General features: G+C 30.6%; 3 protein-coding genes across 11 annotated transcripts in view; all 3 read left to right on the top strand.

Moving 5' to 3' along the window:
• LOC122713221 overlaps positions 1-3,964 on the top strand; it is a 13,926-nt gene extending 9,962 nt beyond the window's left edge. Inside the window, exons 3-4 of the mRNA XM_043933464.1 lie at positions 3,344-3,668; positions 3,823-3,964. Of these exons, the coding sequence (XP_043789399.1) occupies positions 3,344-3,668; positions 3,823-3,862 (365 nt within the window). The 3' untranslated portion in view covers positions 3,863-3,964. The remainder of the gene's footprint in view (positions 1-3,343; positions 3,669-3,822) is intronic.
• Positions 3,965-4,250: 286 nt separating this feature from the next.
• On the top strand, positions 4,251-6,292 carry LOC122713207 (eukaryotic translation initiation factor 5). Its single transcript, XM_043933444.1, has 3 exons — positions 4,251-5,306; positions 5,420-5,605; positions 5,700-6,292. The coding sequence occupies exons 1-3, from the start codon at positions 4,251-4,253 to the stop codon at positions 5,820-5,822; spliced, it is 1,365 nt and encodes a 454-aa protein (XP_043789379.1). The 3' UTR covers positions 5,823-6,292.
• Positions 6,293-7,830: 1,538 nt separating this feature from the next.
• Positions 7,831-20,639, top strand: LOC122713386 (kinesin light chain). Of its 9 annotated transcripts, none has more exons than XM_043933784.1 (8): positions 7,831-8,172; positions 8,319-8,409; positions 12,689-13,055; positions 13,145-13,310; positions 13,594-14,309; positions 14,399-14,602; positions 14,870-14,989; positions 15,145-16,989. In XM_043933784.1, the coding sequence occupies exons 3-8, from the start codon at positions 12,714-12,716 to the stop codon at positions 15,268-15,270; spliced, it is 1,674 nt and encodes a 557-aa protein (XP_043789719.1). In that variant the 5' UTR covers positions 7,831-8,172; positions 8,319-8,409; positions 12,689-12,713; the 3' UTR covers positions 15,271-16,989. The 9 variants fall into 9 exon arrangements, with proteins under 9 accessions (XP_043789719.1, XP_043789715.1, XP_043789718.1 ...); XM_043933783.1 differs by lacking the exons at positions 7,831-8,172; positions 8,319-8,409 and adding exons at positions 10,603-10,921; positions 11,996-12,133; XM_043933782.1 differs by lacking the exons at positions 7,831-8,172; positions 8,319-8,409 and adding exons at positions 10,603-10,921; positions 11,948-12,133.
• The last annotated feature ends 2,223 nt before the right edge of the window (positions 20,640-22,862 follow it).

Here is a 22,862-nt window from a genome sequence, read left to right as displayed (position 1 = left end):
TATATATATATATATATATATATATATATATATTTAAATTCCATTTATAAGCACATTTTTTTTTTACTCAATTATGGTGGAACTTCACCGCACGTAATTCCAGTTATTTCACGAGAAAACGGGTTAGTCGTCGTTTCATTAACATTCTTGAGAATCCATGGAAAATTTAATTACGCGAATACCGTTCGTTACTGTACGACAACCAATTTTTTTTTCACCGGGCAGTTATTAACATATAAATAAAATTATGCCATTACGCGAGTAATTTCGAACGGTTGATCCATCATACCACGGGGAATTCTCCTTTTGGGAGGGGGGGAAAAAACTCGTTTAATAATCGACCAACATCGAAAAAACGGCTATCGATACGGAATAATGCGGTTAGAATTCTAAGCCATTGTTATGTCTGATATACACGCTCGATATACACGCGAGAATATGAATATTTTAAAGGAAGACGTTGATAAAGTGTGGGAGAATAATAATCAATTCCCAAGGAATTTCGAATTTTTATGGACGAATATTTTTTTTAAACTAATCTTCTTAAACTGCGACACAATTTACTAATCTACTAATTTTTTTAATTTAAATAATAAAAAATTTTATTATCGTGTTTTGATATTGGAAAGTTAATTATCGATTAATTATCGATATTTGAACTTTCATTTTCTTTCAAGTTCGTTCTTTATATCTTCGATAATTAAATTGTTTCGCGTATACACGATATTTGTTCGATTTCTTTGAAAATTATAAAGAATAAAACGTAATGACATATATAGGAATTGATTAGCAATGATATTTTTCTTTACGAAAATCGTTCGTTAAGAAAAATTGTAATGGTGTTTTTTCATCAAATAAAATGTTTTATATTACGAAAAATTCGATATTCGAGCGATATGTACTCTTTACTTTATCTTATCTGTTCAATCGAAGTGATTGATACGAATCAATCAACTATCTTTACACGAATATATAGCTGACGTATCTATATGATGGATTATGTTATGTTTTTACATAATAAGATAATTTTATATTTCTTTGATCCATCGAAATGCAACCTCGCTTGATTCGATAAAATCTCGGATAGATATTATTCGATTTTTATCGCAATTTAATTTATTTATTTATTTTTTTCTTTCTTCCCGTTTTTTCACCCGTTATCTTGTTGTTGTTATTATTATTATTATTCCTTCAAATATTCTTCTAATCTATACAAATTTAGGATGTAAAAATATAAATTTATGATTATAGTCTTCAAATGGATAATTTAAAAATAAACGGACAATCAGAAGAGGAAATAATTACGAAATGGAAATACGACGAAAGCTGCGATAATTCGTCCGCGAAATCACGAATTCGTTTTGAAGCGAAGGAAAGCATAATCAACGCGAGAATTAATTTGCTGTGATTGTGATATGAAATAAAAGGTTTCATTCTAAATTGCTGCGCTACGTTGTTCCGCAATTGGAGCGTGCACGGGTAAAATAACTTTACTCGGCGTCGTTGACTTTTGTGAAATGTTCGCAATCCCCTCTCTTATCGTTCTTCCAAACTTAAATTGGTTTTTTTTTTCTTTCTTTCTTTCCTGAACATTCGACACTATTTCATGATATTTCGTAATATTATTTCACAAAATTTTTTTTATCCAATTCATCGCCGCGCGAATTCGCTTCAAAATGTACAGATAAAATAATTTCAGCCATCGCTTCTTCTGAAATATTCTCCGTTTCGTGTATGTTTTTAAAAACGTATATATATTTTTCTATGAATTCGAAAGGATGACTTTGATAGATGCGTTATATTCCGTATTGTTTGCATCGGACGTGTGTATAACCGGAAGTGTTTCCACGGAAGCCTTGTTTGGCTTCGTATCGAGAATGATCGCTTCGATATTATAGCTAATAAGCAACCGCAATTATTTTTTGTCGAATCTTGCGAAAACGTATTCGCGTAGAAATATTACAACGTCACGCAGTAATGAAATTCGAGAATTGCTTATATAATTATATACAAAATTTTTACTTTGTTAATTTTCTTAATTTTTGAAAGAAATTTTACCATAAATCGAAGGGAAATAAATTTAATTTTAATATTAGATGTTGGGATCAAATCATGTCTAATTAGACCGTATGAAAAAAATGATTAACCGAAACGAAGATTTACGTAACATATCAGCACACGTTTGTCGTTGTAATTCTAATAATATCTGAAATACAATCGTGGTCACGTAAATGTTTAATAATATGTATATATATATATATATCTACATATCTCAGAGAAATTTTAATTTTATTTACGCGATATAAATATTCGTCTCATCGATGAATGACTGAGCGTAAAGTTATAACGATGATTATCATTTTATTATTTCGATGAATAATAAACTTGACTCGATTTATCAAGAAATAAGATTTTATCGAATATTTTTTCGAATGTTTATACGAATATGATACCACGATTTGTATCGAAATCTAAATATGGTTGAGCAACAAGCCGAGAAGGAGGAAAAGCACAGACGAGTGGATCGACTTCCCGTCATCCTCAATCGTCTTTTATCACCTTCCGCCGTTCGATTGTTCCATTTCTGATCGATGATGCTCATCGAAGAATCTTCGTGACGTCGTTTCCGGTAGTGATACCTCGAGACGTTTCTCTTCGGCAGACCAAGTCCGCGTGTGACTTTCGCTATCATGATTTTCGCATGGTCGATCACCTCCGAGCATCGGCTGGACGATCGTTAAATCATCACAAGCTAAATGATATTAACACACCGGGCAAAATTCACGAACGATTGACGAACAAATCAATGCACAAATGATTCACAAGCCATATGCTGAAAATCATTTCCCGATGCTTCTATTTTGCGAACGATTTTAGCAGGCCTGACACTTCAATCATCTCTGTTCCTCGTACGCGGATGGACAAGAAGAAAACTGTTCCTGAAAAGAAAAAAAATTTCTCATCTATGATCGTAAAGTGTAAAACGGGTCTCGATGTCTACGAGGCGTCCCACGTCTTCTTCGAATTGAGATGATTGGGTTCATTGAATGTAGGTTCGTTGTTGATGGTCTTTGATGATAGGGAGGTAAATCTCTTGGAGTATTAATCTTTTATTTTAGATGGTCAACAACTTTTTTATTAGGTATATATATATATATATATATATATATATATCTTTTAATAATATCTTTAAGTCCTTTGAATTATTATCTTTCAAGTTATTTTACTAGTTGTTTCGTATGTGAATCGATGAATTGGAATCGATGAATTTCGATGGTTGTTTCATCTCTTTTTTTTTTTTTTTTATATTGAAATGAGATTAATCCGGTTTTTCTTTTTCCAGAAACATCCAGGATATCATCCAGAGGGAAAGGATCGGTGTACAGCAAAGGCGGCGGTAGTAGGACGTTGTCCAAGCGATTTCTAAACGGCAACATCATCACTTACGACCGGTCTAATCGTTCGTTACGAGCCACCTGTGAGTTAACCACACCAACCTGGTACCCAGGCTTTCTTAGGGGCACAAGCAACGGACAGGCAGCGTGTATGATCATTGAAGACTATCCCCCTCTGCCCACCAAACCGAGGCAATATTTGCATCAAGATACTACCCAACGATTTCTGAATCATCTAGTCCTGCCTAAGCACAGGACCTCAAAATTTTCCAGGTTGACATCAAATTGTCCAATGGAATATATTTTTTATCCTGTTTATATAGAAATATATATATATATTACACTTTACATTTAGATTAGAAAATTTTGTATTTAAGAATAAAGAAAAAAAGGAAAAGATGGATTAAATATATATTTTAATTTTTAGTAATAGGCATCGGAAGCTACAGCCGTTCAGAGAAACGTGACTGGTGTCAACGGATAGTGCGGCATACGTTACCGCAGACAACGAAAATCACCCTGACTCGACACGTAACGAGCTACCATCGGGTAGCCATTGCCTGGCAACGTCGCTGCACAGCAATCAAACTGCCGCTGGGAAACGTGGAAAGTAGATCCAGAAGGACGAGGACGAAGACGTTACCTACTTGAACGATAGAAAGATAGGGGCCAATAGAATTCAGAGAGAACGAGAGTGATCGACCAGAAAAAGCTTGGTAGCTTTCGACAATTCGACGCTTGCATCACCATTTGCCAACAACTCGTTTTCACAACGACGTCTCGTCAGAAATTGCTATTGTCGCTTGGAGGGGATATTAATTTAGCAAGAAGCAAAAAGTGGAAATATCAGTCACCATGGGGAGTGTCAACGTAAATCGTAATGTCAGCGATGCGTTTTATCGCTATAAAATGCCACGGATTCAAGCCAAAGTAGAAGGCAAGGGAAATGGTATCAAAACTGTGATCGTGAATATGGTTGATGTCGCGAAAGCGATTGGAAGACCTGCCACCTATCCTACTAAGTACTTTGGTTGCGAGCTCGGAGCACAAACTCAATTTGATTTCAAAAATGAAAGATTTATAGTAAATGGTTCGCACGATGCTACAAAATTGCAAGATCTTTTGGATGGATTCATTCGCAAATATGTATTATGCCCAGCTTGCGATAATCCTGAGACCGAATTGATGGTCAGTTCGAAAAAAGGGACTATTTCACAGGGATGCAAAGCATGTGGCTATCACGGACTACTGGAAAGTAATCATAAATTGAACACTTACATTCTAAAGAACCCACCGAGCTTGAATCCTGCTGTTCAAGGTAGTTCTTTAACTGAAGGTAAACGTGGGAAACGTTCAAAACGTGCGAATGGTGAAACAACTACCACTACAACCACTGCTACTGCTAATGGCGATCGATCTGGTTCTCCGGAAAACGATACCAATACCACCGATATCGTAGTCGAGGCTCCTGAAAAAATGGCGGACGAGAACGGAGATGATGATAATTGGGCAGTTGACGTGTCAGAGGAGGCAGTCAGAGCTCGTCTACAAGACTTGACAGACGGGGCAAAAGGAATGACCATCAGCGATGATCTTGACAAGACTGAAAAAGAGAGGATGGACATGTTTTATAAGTTAGTTAAATGTCGTCGCGACGCTGGGCAATTGGATAATCATAAAGAGCTGATCACAGAGGCCGAACGTCTGGAAATCAAGACAAAAGCGCCATTGATTCTGGCCGAACTACTCTTCGATCAAAATATTGCTGCTCAAGCTAAAAAGTATCGAGTACTTCTCCTTCGTTTTACCCACGATGATATTAAGGCGCAGAAATATTTAATTAGAGGAATTGAACAAGTAATAGCGCTGCATAAAGATGCTTTGATGCCGAAAGTACCTGGCATTTTAAAGGTACAAAACAAATTATTGATATATTCATTATTATTCGTTATTATTATATTTTTAAATGAAAAATTAAATTATATATTATAAATTATATTAATTAATAATTCTTATTGTTCTAGCTCTTTTACGATGCTGATATTTTGGAAGAAAAAGCATTATTCGAATGGTCAAACAAAGTGACTAAAAAATACGTATCAAAAGATTTATCCCAAGAAATTCACGATAAAGCTGCACCATTTTTAACTTGGTTACAAGAAGCAGAAGAAGAGGATTCTGAACCAGAAGAAGAAGACGATGATTTAGAGGTAAGTGTTTGCTTTTTAATTATACTTTGATATTTTCCATAATCTCAAATTATAATAATTAATTTCTTTCTTTATTTACTTTTTATTATAATAGATTGAATACGACGATAGAGCCAAACAATCACTAAAACCACAAGAGTCACCCCCTATGCAGAAGCCTGCTATAGTCAATGAAGACTCGGATGACGAAGATGATTTTGATATTGATGCCATTTAAAAAGATGCTCAGTAGTCGGACATAAAAAATAGAAGAAGAAGAATAGAAAAAATATGTCCGATAAATGATGACGAACGATTATTTCTCACACGATACAAAGAGTCGCAATGCAATGTATTATAATATAGCATTTTGTTATTTTAGGCCAAGAAGTGATTATGAATGCCATTATATATATATGAGAAATTTTAACTGTTCCCAAGTTAGCAATATTTATCTGTACCGTAACACTTTTAATTGTTTTTAATAAGGCGATTACGAATTACCTATACATTATTCCTAATTAATTATTGAGAGATTTAAAAAAAAAACAGATGCTTCTATACATTGATATGCATCTATTTTAGAAGAAATAAAATATTGATAGTTCTCTGCCGTTATTGGGAAGTTGGCCTGCTAAAAGCGTTCTCTATTGTATCTATTTACTATTCAAATAATAATTATTCAAATAAATATGGTTTACCGCAATATATCGTTTTTTTTATTTATTTCTAAAGTATTTTCATGATTTATTTATTTTCTGAATTATGAATATATAAACAATGATTAAAAAATAGATATTATAAATAATAGATTTTGAATATTTAATTTTTTTTCTTTTGGTATAATTCATCAATGATTTATATAAAAATATTGCGCATATTATGAATTAGAATTTCAATTATAAATATTTTTAAATAAATGTTATAACATTATGATTATTTAATACTAATAAATAAATTATTATATAGATATTATTCATAATCTACAGATATAACAAAATTCTTAACGATAAAAAACTACGAATGTTTTAATTATTGAAAACATAAATTTAAAATATTTGATAGAAGAAAAAAATTGAAAATACATTCAATTAATATTCCGTGTCTTGCGTATCTGTGATCATGCACCAATAACTATAGAATTTATTTAAGCATAGCAAATAGTGAGAAAGAATAAAGATAAGATAAAAATTGTAGAATCAACGCCATTTTTAATGTGCCGCAAATGAAACACAAAAAATAAAGAGAGAGAGATGAGAGAAAATAAAAATGAACCATAAGCGTCATCTCTTGAGTGTGAAAGACATCTTTTCAAAGAATCTTTTCTAAAAGCACTCGAGAGATGGCACACAGAGATTTTCCAATTTTTACGTTATTTTTATTCTTCTATTATTTGCTATTCTTTCCATTATTTATACTTTCCATTATATATGCTATTCTATCTATTCTATCTATCTTATTAATGACTATTAATTATTATTGGAAATGATGCTAATTTCATAATTTTTAATTTTCTATCTTTATTTTATATTTTTATTTTATATTTTTCTAGTATTTCTTACCTTTATCTATATTTGCTTTGTACATAATATATTTAATTAGAGATATAGAATACAAATTGAATATATTTCTAACGTTTTTTATCATAATATATCTGAATCTTTAAAATAAAAGATATATTATATTTTTAACTACACAAAAGGATGATTTCACGAAACATATTTATAAAGATATTATTATAAACATATTAAATATATTTTTAAATTGTTTTAATTTATAAAAATAAAAAATTCTGTATAAAATGCATTATTTTATATACATTTATAATATAAAATGATATAAAATATTTTTTTTACTTATTTTGTAATTTTTATTGAAATTTAATTTCAATTTCAGTTATTTATTACTAATTTGATTTAATTTTTAATATTTTTAAATATTTACTAAGAATATATTGTGATCTTATTTTAAGCAGAATTGATACATTGAGAATAACATTAAAATAATAAAAAAATCCTAATATTTTCATGATGTCGATCAAAAAAATATATTGAATGTTACATTTATTTTGTGTCTCATTTGTGATAGTATATTTAATTATTTTGTTATATTGATAGTTTATATTATATTATATTTTAAAACACGATATATTTCATAGAAATCAGCCTAAGTTTTCGAAAATTCCAATGATTGGCGCTGCAATCACTTAGAGTCGCTTCAGTCGCGCTTTTACAATCGACTGAAGGTTGACTTACATTCTGGAAATATTGTCGTCAATTTATTCATTTTAACGAACGTATTTTTTATTCGTACGTAATTTAACGGAAATCTTTAATATTATAAGAGTGTAAATTACACTCTATACTTGTTTATTCGGTATCCGAATCGTGGAATATGTGGTTATCATACTTTTATTAACTTGCACGGTTCACGCCATCTTATTCTGTCATCAAACGTGCAGAAATAAAATTTAGTGTCTCTTTTTTCGTGTTTCTCCTAATCGGTGAAAACAATTTTTAAACAAAACTTCGATCAATAATCTTTCGCATCGCGAATATTATTTCACAGTGAATTTGTGGCTGAGACCGGTGAGTGAAAATCGTTTTTTTCAACGTTTGATTCAACATTATCTTTGCTATCGAATCATTATATACTTGTCGTATGAATTATAAAATATTGTACAAGCTAAGCTTGTAAAAATGTATATGTTTATTGTAAAAAAATTCTCTTAAAGGTTCGTTTTCAACGTATATATCGAAATATTCTTAAAGAAGTGGGATGATACACTGAAAAGACGAGAATTCCTGCGTGGACCGTTCACATAGGTAAGTTCTCGATTGTCGTGACTTTTCAAACATCTTTTTCTTCGTGCTTATACAAATGGAGAGTAATTGGTCCGTTCAGTTTTAAATTGCCACACCTTCGATACGTGATTATAGCCGGAAGTAAATCATTTTAATTTCCGTAAGATTCTGCGAAACCATGACAGAAAATCAGTGACCATGACGATGATTAGAATGATAATTACCTCTATTCTAATACATTTAGAAAGGAGCGCGTTTCATTAAATTTTCACTAATTTGCTAAAAAAATTCTATCTATTAAGAAAAATTTCATGATGTTAATATTCTATTATGTATATTGTTATGCATATTTTAGTATAGTATAAATACATATATGCAGATAAGCAATACTAAACAATTTCTCAAATAAATGGAAATAAGATTATAAAAATAAAATATTAATTTTTCTAATTAAATAATTTTTATTTGTAAATATCTTTTTGTCTTATAATTATTTTTAAGTATATATTCTTTAAAAATTTTAAAAAATAATGAATGGATATTCAATTATTATGAATCTCAAATTCCTAACCTCTAAAAAATTACAACGATAATTAAATTATTTATTCAAATATTTTAAGAATTTATATAACGTATTCTTAACTAAGTGTTCTATAAATTGTCATCACAATTCATTCTATATGCAAACTTGAAACGAATATGCAATTGTTACATGATATGAATTTTAATCAATGATTTAGCCGTTACTCTCTACTAATATGGATTTTCAATTGTTTCACGTATTCAGAACCATTTGCGATTGAAAAGTTTATTACATTTATTCATACTATCATTGACCTTTTTCTGTCATACTTTCGAAAATTCCATCCAAAATTTTATTCGTTGAGTTTTCTTTGTTTAATTTACAATTTTATATAAAATAGCAAATATATCATAAAAATAGATTTTGTTGTTAATGTTATAAAGTTTGTGTTTTATATTTTTAAAAATTATTACTATGTTTTTATTTTTTAAAGATACATTTTATGATATAAGATGATATAATATATGATTAAACTTATGACATATATATTGTTTATTTTGTTTTATGTCAAATACTCATGCACGTGGTTTTCTCAATGTTATCGATTTATATACGTCATAAATACATAAGATATTATTTACGAAGATTATATAATCAATTGTGATATTATTACTTTCGTAAATATTTTTTTATTTTATTATATATAATATATTTTTATATATTTATTATATCTTTATTCACGTAGATGAAGATTTTATAAAAAAAAATTTTTAATAATGCGCATAATTAAAAAAAATTCGTTTCGATAGAACGAAGAAGATTTTGGAAATATTTAATACTCTAATATATTCTTTATAGTCCAATTAAATTTGTGAAAGCAATGTTGTGTTAAATAGACATAGTTGCATGTAGTAAACTTTTCTACGAATGCGTGCACATGGTACAGCACTTGTAATGTTCTGTCGTCATGCTGTGAGTCATCGGTTATCGTCTGTCTTTGTTCTCCTTGAAGCGAAAAAGATAGCGAAAACTAGCACTCTATGTACTTATATTCTTTACCGATCTGGGATAACTTTTAAAACGTACACGATTTTAGCGATAATTAATTTAAGAATAACTATCATCATTTTTTTAAATCAGCATATGTTTATATGCTGTAAATTAATATCTCATTAATTATGTTTGTTTTTCGGCTTATTTTAAAATTATTAATTTAAAAAAAAAGTTATAAAGAGAGAAATAAGAAAGATTTAATTTAAATTTAAATTCAAATTAATTCTGTTTTTAGAATTTATATAATATGCATATTTTATTTTGTAAAGAATTCATGTGGAAATTATAAAAGATACGCGTCTTCTTAAAGTGTTAAGTGTCATACACGCGTGACACCCTTCTCTTAGGAGCTTCATTCATCGTACCCTTACGCACCCTCCGGTTATTCCTACTGACCGACTGACGTTTATTTGCATAGTATGAGACCGTAACGACACTAAGTATGAAGCTTTTCTTAATGTAGTAACGCATCATTTATTTTCTCGTGTATATTTCGTATAGACATACCGGTATCCTTGCATGTATTTTGTGCAACTATAGGAACACCCATGAAATCGAAGCGCATGCGCAATCTTTCCACCCTCTTCCGCCCCCGTTGTGTCGGTCTTTTGTGCAAAGGGTGCGAAGCCAAACGTTAGTCCTCAGTAAAGAATTAAACGCGATTCCGCGAGGTGCCCCCCTTTAGAAATTACATTGCGGGACACTGTAGTGTATATATATGTATATTGTACAGATTCTATTTTTGTACTATTAAAAACGGAATAAATGACTTTTTTACGACAAATTCGATTGACTGAAAGTGACAATACGGTCGCGACTGTTCGCGAAGAAACGAAAAACAGATCGATATAGTAGAAAGTTAAATTTTTTTTGTACACGGATTAGGTAGGTTCAACAGAATCCAACATTACCGATGGGTAGAACAGATATGTCAAAAACGCTGAACGCTTATAGAATGTGAGTAGTTCTCCTACTTACAAATTTTTATACAATTCATTTTGATCATTATCTATTTCTTCAATTTTCTTTTTTTTAACATTATTCGATTAAATATTCCTACGTTGCTACGTTTTTACGTAAACATACCAAGCTCTAATTGCTATATACTTTCATTAGAAACTTCATATATAATTTTTTTCTTTTTATTTTTTTTTTTTTTTTTTTTTAATTTTTCCATTAATATAATTGGATATATGGCATCGAAAAAAATTTTGGTTAGATTTACAAATTAATGAAAACAATTTCTTTCGTAAATGAGATATATAATTAGATGTCGGAATATATTGATGAAGGAAAAAACTGATATGAAAAATTTTACTATATGTGATTCTTTTCGTTATTTATTAGTACAATATTCACTTTCACGCGATAATAATATTCTATATTAATGTTAATTTTAATAAGAAATCAATCCAATTTGATCTGAAACTTTCTTATTTTTCTTGTCATTATTCTTCATTGTCTGTATCAAAAATTTAATTTATAAAGGTGTTGGTTTCTTCTTGCGTGTTTACTATCCTGTTAAGTAATAACTTTTGGAAAAATCAGTTCTGGTAATTAATATCAAAGATGAAAGTATAAAATCTTGCTCAAATCTGTTTGTTAAAACTATGCAGTATTTCAATATTGTAAGGTCAAGGCTTGTTTAGAAAGAAGATTATACGAGGTCAAGGTTTACAGGTGTAGAACTTTGAAATCTTGACCTGGTACGTTCCTGTATCTTTTCATGTATCTATACTTCCGGTCGTTTTTATCGATTGCGCACGGCGTCGGGAATTTTTGCTCTTTTCTCTCGAAATTTTACTATCTTCTTCTATATACCTATATACGTTCTGTCGCATAAAAGAATACGCCATGGTGTTTGCGCTTGCGCAGTATTACTGAGCGATTGATTTCGCTTGGGTTTTAACGCGGTCGTGACATGGGGTAAGTTTTCCATTAAATAAGTTTGTCTCGAATGATTTTTGTGTTTCGTGTCGTTAGTTGATCCTTCTTACGAGCAAAGTTAATCATCTTTGCGACACGTAACAGTTTTACTAGCTCTTCTGTCTTGGAAATTGACTTTTATTTGGTGCGTCGTGTCGCATACAAAAAGCGCCGCTGCAATTGCGCCTGCGCATATATACTAAACCATTGATTTCTGTGGATTTAACGTGGCCCTGACATGGGGTAAGTTTTTATTCGAATTAATTTTATGATAATTGGTATTGGAATATTCCAAAAGCTTGTAGATAGTTATATTCGACGATTGGATCACCAAGATTATATATTTATATAAAAACAAAATTCATTCTAATTGGTTTAGGTTCGAAAATGTTCTTCTTACGTACGAATGCCGGATACGTTCTGCTTGCTTCGACTGAAATACTTCGCGATGCCTATTTTTGATTGCAGTTAATTATTGGCGCGTAAAGCAAGTCGTTCTAAATACCGCTTACCTCTGTTTTACCTTTTTCCTTATGCTTTCTGCTTAGTTACGACTACAGAAATCTGCACTACAGAAATGTAGCCTTATTATCATTACTTATTATCATTGTGAGAATTATATTATAATTAATAGTTAATATAAATTATTATAAAAATTTTACATTCAATTTTATATCTTTTGATTAAAAGACAATACGTTAATATAAATTGAATTATTATTTAAAATAAGAAAACATTATTATGATGTTTTTATATGAATCGAATTTCTATTATAATTGTTTTTTTCTTAATTTTTAGCAAAAAAATAGAAAATATTGGTAGAATGACGGCCATGACGCAGGAAGAAATTATGGCTGGTGCCAGAATTGTGGCCCAGGGTCTGGAAGCTCTCCGTGTAGAACATGGAGGACTTCTTCAGGCTTTGCAGACCCAGGATGCGCCAGTCGCAAGAGACAAAGCTAGTTTATTATCAAAGAATATTGAGATGATAGAATTAGGCCTTGGAGAGGCACAAGTTATGATGGCTCTTGCAAATCACTTACAAATGGTAGAGGCTGAGAAACAAAAGCTTAGAACACAAGTAAGAAGGTTGTGCCAAGAAAATGCCTGGTTAAGAGATGAATTGGCTGGTACACAACAAAAATTGCAAGCCAGTGAACAAGCAGTAAGTAATCAAATTACATAAAATTTATCATAATAGAATTTATCATAAAGAAATAATTTGAGATATTGAAGTATTTATCACTTCACTAGCTAGTCCAGTTGGAAGAACAAAAGAAACATTTAGATTTTATGGAAAGCATGAAGCAGTACGATCCTGATCCTTCCGCGGATGATGAGAATGCTAAAGACAGACCGCCAGATGATCCTGTGGTTGATCTATTCCCCGATGATGATGCGGACGACCGAAATAGTAAGTGTACGTTCACTTTCTTTCTTTATTAACAAGCATCTTTTATGGATGCTTGAATTTTTTCTTAAGTCTGTGTGATATAATAAAAGAGATTTTACTAAAACTGTTTTCTTTCTCTCTAGATTTAAATATATTTCAACCAAAAAATTCTGATAAAATTTATGATAAAAATTTATGATAAATTTCAAGACATTATTATTGAAGAATACTTTAGTAAAATTTCCTATTCACACAGGCTTAAACTACCGATAAGGGCCACTTTTTTCTATGTTCGCCATTATTATTGCAGCAATATCACCGACACCGCCTTCACAATTTGCACAACAAGTGAATGCTGGATACGAGATACCTGCACGTTTGCGTACGCTGCACAATTTGGTTATACAGTACGCGAGCCAAGGCCGCTATGAAGTAGCTGTTCCCTTATGCAAGCAAGCATTGGAAGATTTGGAAAAAACTTCTGGTCACGATCATCCTGATGTTGCCACAATGTTGAACATTCTTGCTTTAGTATATAGAGATCAAAATAAATATAAAGAAGCGGCGAATTTGTTGAACGATGCCTTGGCTATTCGTGAAAAGACGCTTGGTGAAAATCACCCTGCAGTCGCTGCTACGTTGAATAATTTGGCTGTTTTATATGGAAAACGGGGCAAATATAAGGAGGCTGAGCCGTTGTGCAAACGTGCTCTCGATATTCGAGAAAAGGTTCTCGGTCGTGATCATCCTGATGTCGCGAAGCAATTGAACAATCTTGCGTTGCTGTGTCAGAATCAAGGTAAATACGAAGAGGTAGAACGCTATTACTTGCGAGCGCTAGAAATTTATGAAGGTAAATTGGGACCGGATGATCCTAATGTTGCAAAGACGAAAAATAATCTGGCATCGTGTTACTTGAAGCAAGGAAAATACAAGGATGCTGAAGTTTTGTATAAACAAGTATTGACTAGAGCACACGAAAAAGAATTTGGTGCTATTGCCGGCGATAATAAACCAATTTGGCAGGTAAGAATGCTTTCAATTTTAAAAAAATGATATGCAAGATATAAATATTTTTGGTAATATTTGATATGAAAAATTTCTTCATGTTTCAGGTTGCGGAAGAAAGAGAAGAAAATAAGCATAGAAATAAAGAGAATACTCCATATGGAGAATACGGAGGCTGGCATAAAGCTGCTAAAGTGGATTCTCCTACAGTTACAACTACCTTAAAAAATCTTGGTGCATTATATCGAAGACAAGGAAAATACGAGGCTGCAGAAACATTAGAAGATTGTGCTCTTAGGTCACGAAAAGAGGTAAGTTCAATAATTATTCATCGTTGAACCTATTTGATATAAATATTCTCTTTTACTGTATAGGTAATAGTATAAATAGCACAGTAAAGGAAATTGAAAAAATGTAGAATGTAAGAAAAAATTTTTAAGATATAAACACCAATTAATTGAATATGTTGCACTCTCTGAAATTATTAAATTATTAAATGGAAATCTCTATCGTACAAATTATTTTAATCAAGGAGATTATAAGCATTTGTTACTTAAATTGTTTCATCTAATTTGAAGCAGACATTGGAGTTCGTGAAGCAAGGAAAAGTTGCGCAGCTTTTAGGAGAAGAGAAAGGATCGACGAGACGCGGCTCGCGATCCAGTTTAGCTAATAGCGAACACGAGCAACATGACGAGGTAAGTTGTGTCGGATATAAAAAAAAAATATTTTAGTTGCACTGCATGTTGTAGCACACGATTAGTCCGTCTACTATCCTTTTCTTCTTTCTTTTTGTTCTTTTTTCGTTATCCGGCCCGTTATGATGAATTGGCGACACAACACACAATCACAGGGCTCGCTGCCGCTGGTACAAAGGGCGCTACATGAAGGACAGTCTGGCCACAACGACGCTAGTCCTAACAAACCCGGTTTTAAAAACAAGATCTTTCAAGCTTTCGGGATTCATTCTTCCACGTAGGATATTCTTCGTTTGTAGTATTGCCTGTTCGATTAATGCCCGGTCGCACGATAATTTTAAAAAATGCGTAAAATTGTTTGGGAGAAGTTACAGTTTAGGTATTTGTTCTTAAATTCCACGATGGTATGATCAAAATACGTTGAGGAATTCGCGATCTTTTATAAACTGTCTTGAATGATTCTTCTTAAGCATTTATAGGAATTTATAATTTTTTGAACGTAGGTAACACAGACCTTCGGCAAATTTTTTGGGCATTTGATATACTATTTTTTCTCAGCCAGATATCCCTGATTAACAATGATGAAAACACATCATAATAATTGCACATTCTATTATTACATTTATTGATATATAAGGATTTAGATAACCGTTTGTTGCTATTTCCATTTATCTTTTTTTTTTTTTTTTTTTTTTTTTAGGAAAATATCGCGTAGAAAAAGTAGACAATCTTTTTCAAATTATTTCCACTTAAACTGTGATAATGGTACCCTTTCATTAATTTCTCTCTGTCTTTTTTTCGCCGAATTCTTGTTTTTATAAAATTTCGAGGAAACTTCGATATTCGTATTCCGAATTTTTTAAAAAAGCGAATTAATTCAAATTTGATGGATAGGTGCTTTTTATAAAGCATTTGTTTTATTATCACATTGCATTATTTATCTATTATTAATTGTTCGAAATTTTTCTACGCTTGTATTATACACAATCGTATAGAAAGCTATTAGAATAAAATAACAAGCTTCCAGAGACAATTATTTTCATAATGAAATTATACGAATCGATCGTTTCACGTGTTATTCTTGGCAGAAGTAGAATAATAATAAAAGTAACATTTTTATACGCTCGAGCTATTTTTCCCGTAAGCCAGAACACCGTGAAACCACGCACACAAATTATATGTAGTGAATTTTAGCAGCGGCTTTTGCTTAACTATATAGTTCAGTATAGATTTGCAAAGGTAACAATTTCATAATGATAAATGTGCAGAGAAGATTAATAATTAATCTAACAATTTACAGTTTGACACACGAAGAATTATTTTCTGTAATAGGTTGTTTTTATGATTTGTTTTACTATATCTTCGCATCTTAAATGACTCGAGCCATTAATTTACATTCATTCTTTCATTTTACATAATTAACTCGAGTTTGATTTTATCTCCTTTCTCCTTTTTTTTTTTTTTTTTTTTTTTTTTTAAGAAAGCAAAACATTTCATCTGGATTAGGATTACATTTGATTATATCCTATCTTATTTTTAAACTTGATATGAGGTGTCTCGAAATTTTTCGTAAAAATGTTTTGTACCATTTTTCCGAAGAGTATTATGTATTTGTTACGAGTACAATTTCGTGCAATTTGTTACGTATACATACACGTATGTTCTGAACGATCCCCATTTGTTTCAACAAACTAATATATTTTAAAAGATTAGATCTCAAGAACATGCGAAAAGAAACAGGAGACTTCATTCATTCGGGCCACCTTGTATCCTATTTTTTTCTTCATCTTATTAACTGCGTTTTAGATTTCCAATCTAGATAGAAATAAAGATAAATAAGTAAAGAAAATATTCTATTCGATAACGATATTATTATTATTCGATTATATGGTACAATGTTTCTAAATTTGATGATCAATTATTATGAAAGCTGGATTATTCAATATAAGTAGTGCCTTGAGATTTTAATCAACGAACGAATAAATTATTTTTTAACTGAACATGATCTCCTGGTTGTTACTCGATTCATCGATATTACCGTATACCATGGGATTTCCTTGTCATACATTACGTGTCTGTGTTCTTTTCTGTTATTTGTTGTATAACCAAATAATGCATAGAAATCTTTGTATCGAGAATGCGTATATAACAGGTTTGCATTATTAATTTTCCTCGCACGCCATTTGTGTTCTTAACCACCATTGTTACCATTCGTTTTTTTCGATATCTGCGTTGTCGTTTTGTTTCGCTTTGATTTGAGTACTCTGCGGGCCGGGACTTAGATAACAGGATGTCACTCTGGAGTACGATTTCGTCTGGACAGCAAAATACCGGGACGAAACTAGACCGGGTCTTTGTAGAAGGTGCGTATTCGTAGATTTTGTAGAACAATTTTTAATTCCCTCTCTCCCTCCCTCCCCCCCCCTACTTTTTTTTAAATTTATTTTTCACTCTTAATGTTTTGTGTCGATGCACTGACAAGTTCATTATCATTATTAATTTCTTTTTGTACCATTATCAATCACACATGTATATCATCGTTCAACTCACTACCCTTTTTCTTTGTTTCTTAATTATTACCATATATATGACTTTTTTTTTTTTTTTAGATAACGATTGAGAATCATTGTTCCGTGTTGAGAAGATTAATTACTGCTCCTATTATGTAAAACCTGTAGATAGCATGGGAAGTTGTAACATTTGGCTTGTGTATATACTTGGAATCACCCTTTGTGCGAGCAGTAATTAATTATAATGTGAAAAAGAAATATTATTTTTGATATTTAATATCGAGTTTTGCTTGCCATAACACACATAAATTAATATCATTCTTTTTTTTTCAGCTTTTGAAATATTTTTATCAGAATTTCATAAAGATCTTGTGTCTTTAATAGGAAATTTAGTTTATTCTTTGAATTATTACATATCATAAATATTATTTTTATAATCAGTTTATCTTATTATTTCAATTACAATTTAAATTTCATTGTCAGATTTTCATTATCATTCAGAAAAAAATAAATTGCATTGAAGGCACGAGATTCTTGAGATTTTCTTTTTTTCAAATCACTCTAGAAAAGCTTTATTCTCTTATGTTTCAGGACCGGAAGTATTATGTTCGTGCGCAGTAAGGGATACTACGTAAGAGAGCTATACGCGAAACGATACCGGCAGGATAACACAAGGGCTCTGCATTGTTTAGTTGAAACATTGTTCGATGTCCATTTTATCCGAATCGTTTTACGTATAACAGCACATTCCAGCTGCTTTTCTCGATTAATAAGATGCATCGTAAAAGAAGTATTTCATGTTGCTGACGTTTTCAATACGGGACGATTTAAGACATGCTAGCGACTGACTGTTTTTGAAATAGCAAGGAAAAGAAACACAGAATATAAGGCGAATTGGTATATCTTGCTTTGAGAATGTATCTGAATCAAAAATCGTATTCAAGCCAATCATTTTTTTTTTTTTTTTTTTTGTTTTTGCGTTTCTAGACTTTTCAACAGAAGAGCAAAAGATATTCATCGCTGCAAGCAATTATATTATTGACCTAAAAAGAAAAAAAAACCGTCATGTATTCAATTCTTTCTTCGCATTGTATAGTATACGCTATTGGCATCTACGTGCATCTAATCAAGTCGTATACATATCCTTTTCAGTTTGGTTCATTCATACCATAATTGAAGTAACGTGACAATGTGTAATCATTCCACGAGTTCTAGCTTCTCTTTATCAAAGTTCGATAAAAATCAGATGAAAAAAAGCATTCACATTTACAAACATAGAAGGAACATTTGTATGTCGCTTAGCATTATTGAATGTATTCCTACACATCATACACAGAGAGACACACATACACCGTGCACGTTAGAATAATGCGAGTATATTCATCGTCATATTAAAAGAGTGTGTAACAAGCTAGAAGGGGGAGAACTGCGCTTTCCCTTTCATTTTTGTCTCTCGGAATTTATTTATGCGGAGAATAACGTATAAACAATATTTGGAAAAGATTTATCTTTCCGGCCACGTTGATTTCTCCGCCCTTTATTTATAATTGTACATTTAAGTACTTATATATTAACGTATTCGCAAATATTTAATTTATTCTCTCTGCGTTCGATCCGTTGTTTAAACGACGATACAGCAGTACATACGACGATCAGTGCAAGCATGATGATTATTATACATATATTGTATTATAAGATCGTAATTATTTAAATTATTTTGAAGAGAAAGAAAGAAAAATTTCATTCTTTTCTTTTTTTCTGTAGTCACTTTTATTAAAACGCGCAAAAACGAGAATTCGTCTTTTGACAAATTTGTATATTCCGCTTTAAACATCGTATGCTTTTAAAAGCCAAGAATCATATTGTAACCGGCTGTGAATTAAAAACTGAGTCTGAAATTATTTGATCGTTTGAACAGTTACGACGACGCAGAATGATGATCGTTTGAATTAGTCGAGTCCTTAGTAGATTTTATCTTTGTTCAAGTTAAAGATCTCACGTTTCTGTTTCGAACATAATATTGCTGATTTATATTGTCTGACAGTACATTCAGTTACTCTGGTGATATGGTTTGCTCTAACCACTCGTTGAATACAAGCATGGAAATCATTATTGCAATAATAATTAATAATTAATTAATGTTGTAATTATAATTGCTTCCATAGCACAGTTGTTGATGGAAAGCAATTATAATTGTGCTTAGAAATATTGTGACAGAAAGTAGCGAGAGTAATCTGTTATGAGATATTTCCATTATTGCTTGATAACAACGAATGAAATAATCTTGCAGAATGTTACCGATTAATTATTATATAATACTTGTTGTATTAGAATAACCAAACAAAATGAAGAAAAAAAGTAACTTTTTACAATGGCTGCTTGCTTGTTCAATATTCTTCTAATATCTAAACTATATTCACATGTATATGTTGAATAATTAAGAAAAAGTTTAAAAAAGAAAAAAAAAATTCGCTTATGAACAAAAATATATGTAACGTGAGTTCCATTGGACTGGCCTAGTTCAAAAGATTTAAGATTGCACCTCGAAATATCGGTGTATATTAATCATTTACAGTCGTAGCGATGATGATGGTTCGTTTTCGATTACGTGCAATTGCCGATCGCGAGGCGAGGTTTCATTTTTTATTCGAGACTACGGATACAATCTCGGTATTTAGTTTTGCGTCCATCGATGATGATTCTTAGTCGTTTTTTAAGTAATCATTTTTCCCCTCTAGCGTTAATTTTCTTCATTCTCATAGTACATGTTTTTATTTGATTTTCATGTGTGCTCTCATTACCCTGAAAAAAACATGCATTTATTGATATACGCTATCATATTCTGCGCCTGAGAGCTTGAAGGCCTAGAATTAGTAGTTTTTATTCAGCTTTATATCTTACATTTTCTTTTTATAATTGTCTCTAATGGAGAAAGAAATGCTACTTACTTTTCTATATTTTAATTAGCACTAAAATAGCGCATTTAAAAAGTAATTTTTCTACAATACCAAATTCTGAATTTTAATGAAGTTTTTAAGTGCAATCAATGTGCAATTAAATTAAGATTCTTTATATAAATTTGCACTATATATGTGTATATGTATATGTATATCACTTTAATTTTTACTATAATTTTTGAACAAGAAATAATTATATTAGTAGCGATGTATGATATGAATTTTTTAATTAATTTGTATTCTGATGTTTGGTAAAAAAATTTTAAATATGTGTTTAGTAAATTTTATTGGAGATTTATTTTTAATTTAACGCATATGTATCTTTGAGAAAGTAACAAAAGAAATACGTGTAATTTTTACTTACTTATCTTATACTTTTATTATTTATTAGATATTTTAGTAATTTTGTAGTATAAAGGAGATTTTACTATTTTCTTTTTTTTATTTTTACTTTCAGGAAATTTATCTTTTTATCCTAAGTGACATTAAATATAGAGCACAGTTGATGAATGATCGATTATACTTTATAATCAAGAAATATACATAAAAGAGAAATATTAGAAATAAGATTTTTAATGTTTACTTACTCGTTTAAAGTAGTTGCTTTTTTTCTTTAAAATATTTAAGGTATTGTAGCTCTCAGGTGCAAGTACTGTTATTTAAATAATATGTAAGTTTTGATTTATAATAAATATTTCCACTTGTAATTCCCTTTTGTTCATCTGCCTCCTTCGCGTGGAAAGCATGCAAATATTTTTTATTGCAAAGAATTTTTTCAAAAATATGCATTTTTAAACAATGTTGTAATCATGTTTTAGGATTTTATTAAAATTTCGTTGCTAATAAATTTTAGTTTGTTTTCTTTGATTTTGTATTTTTTAGCTTCCCATTTTAAACTTTTTTGATTTTATTTTTTTTGTTAATTTTTTATGCTTTTGTAATATAAACTTTTTATCATATATTTAATATTACAGTATCACTTTTTTGATTTTAGTAAAAATTCAAGCCTAAAAATCATATATAGTAAGTACAATTATCTCATTCTCAACACCATAAGCTGATAGGATTGGATAAGTTATTTATAACGTTAAAACGTAGTTATAAATATCGACAGCTTGTTTATCGATAATATTTTGTCACACATTTTAATTGTCAGTCGACACGAGTACGCGCTTTTATAATACCAAAATGAAAAATTTTATGCAAATTTTAATGCAAATATAATAACATATCTTTAACTTTTTATTAAATCGTATAATTATTCTGAATAAAAAAATCTATTTTGTTCTTTCTTAATCGTACAGTTATTCAATTACTGTAAAAAAAAAAAAAAAAAAAAAAACAAAAAAAGTATAAATATTGCGTATGAAATTTTATTACGTAATTATTCATTAGACCATCATTAGCATTATTCCATCCACTTGTTCAAATTATAGAAAAGTTTTTATTGAGCATAGTGTTACACGTTACAATATTAATAATAATCGATAATCGGTAATAAAGATGAGCATAATTGATAATCAATGATATTTTTTTTTTTTTCTTTTTCAAAAAGTGGAAACTATCACGTGAGATATTACGATTATTCACGAAAGGGGACAAATAGAGAGAGAAAATAGAGAATAAGAAGAGGGAGAAACGGTATTCTTTTACGAACTTCTGATTTGTATCGGCTTGACTAGCATATTAGAAGCATTAACGTTACGATTAATCGTAATCAATTGAATTCGGGGGAAATCGAAAAGCACGTTCAATGCTGAAGGGGATTATTAATTACGACATTACACGGGTATTAAAAATTCGCTTCGTAATAAATTAGGTACGACATATATAAAGGAGAAATGTACATTTATAAATCGCTAATAATTATTATCATTACACGTATCATCGAGGGCTACACATCGTGTTATTTTTTCACCTTTTTTTCGTTTTTTTTTTTTTTCTTATTTTCTTATTAAGATAATAATAACAATTGCAAGGCTGATTTGTACGAGAGTTTCAGTAGTAAAATATTTGCTCCACGACTTATCCCCCCTTCCCCTTCATCTCCCATACAAGCCCCGGAAACAAACATAATCGAACTCTGGTCATTATTTTATTACTCATTTCTGAAGTGAGATTAATTAGTTCCACAGCCTTTTATAATAATAATAATAATAATATTAGGTAAGCAAATCAGCCTGGCAGATTTCGAAAAAAGGAAGAAGCGACACGCGCTCGCGCGACAAAAAAAAGAAAATATCCGATGAATGATGATAGTAAAATATTGTGTACAACTTTTCCAATAAATATGCGACGTCCGCTTAAAAGTATAAATTGCTTGTATAATCCGCCAACGTCTCGTCAAGAAAGTACTTAAAATAGAGTCTAAACTAGCTTTCCGTGCTTCTAGTCTAATAATAAATT

The sequence above is a fragment of the Apis laboriosa genome, unplaced genomic scaffold (genome assembly GCF_014066325.1).
Source record: "Apis laboriosa isolate Shangri-la unplaced genomic scaffold, ASM1406632v1 scaffold23_cov150, whole genome shotgun sequence".
In the NCBI taxonomy this organism is placed as follows: Eukaryota; Metazoa; Arthropoda; class Insecta; order Hymenoptera; family Apidae; genus Apis; species Apis laboriosa.
Note: the sequence above shows the minus strand (reverse complement) of the source record. Positions and strands in the feature narration are given on the sequence as shown.

What these genes read in the sequence shown, in the direction of transcription:
- LOC122713386 (XM_043933777.1), top strand. Translation starts at nt 10,878, where the DNA reads ATGGGTAGAACAGATATGTCAAAAACGCTGAACGCTTATAGAAT. An exon ending in TGCAAGCCAGTGAACAAGCA is followed by an intron (nt 13,056 to 13,144) that starts GTAAGTAATCAA and finishes TCACTTCACTAG; the next exon opens with CTAGTCCAGTTGGAAGAACA. An exon ending in CTCTTAGGTCACGAAAAGAG is followed by an intron (nt 14,603 to 14,869) that starts GTAAGTTCAATA and finishes TCTAATTTGAAG; the next exon opens with CAGACATTGGAGTTCGTGAA.
- LOC122713207 (XM_043933444.1), top strand. Translation starts at nt 4,251, where the DNA reads ATGGGGAGTGTCAACGTAAATCGTAATGTCAGCGATGCGTTTTATCGC. An exon ending in AAGTACCTGGCATTTTAAAG is followed by an intron (nt 5,307 to 5,419) that starts GTACAAAACAAA and finishes TTATTGTTCTAG; the next exon opens with CTCTTTTACGATGCTGATAT. An exon ending in AAGAAGACGATGATTTAGAG is followed by an intron (nt 5,606 to 5,699) that starts GTAAGTGTTTGC and finishes TTATTATAATAG; the next exon opens with ATTGAATACGACGATAGAGC.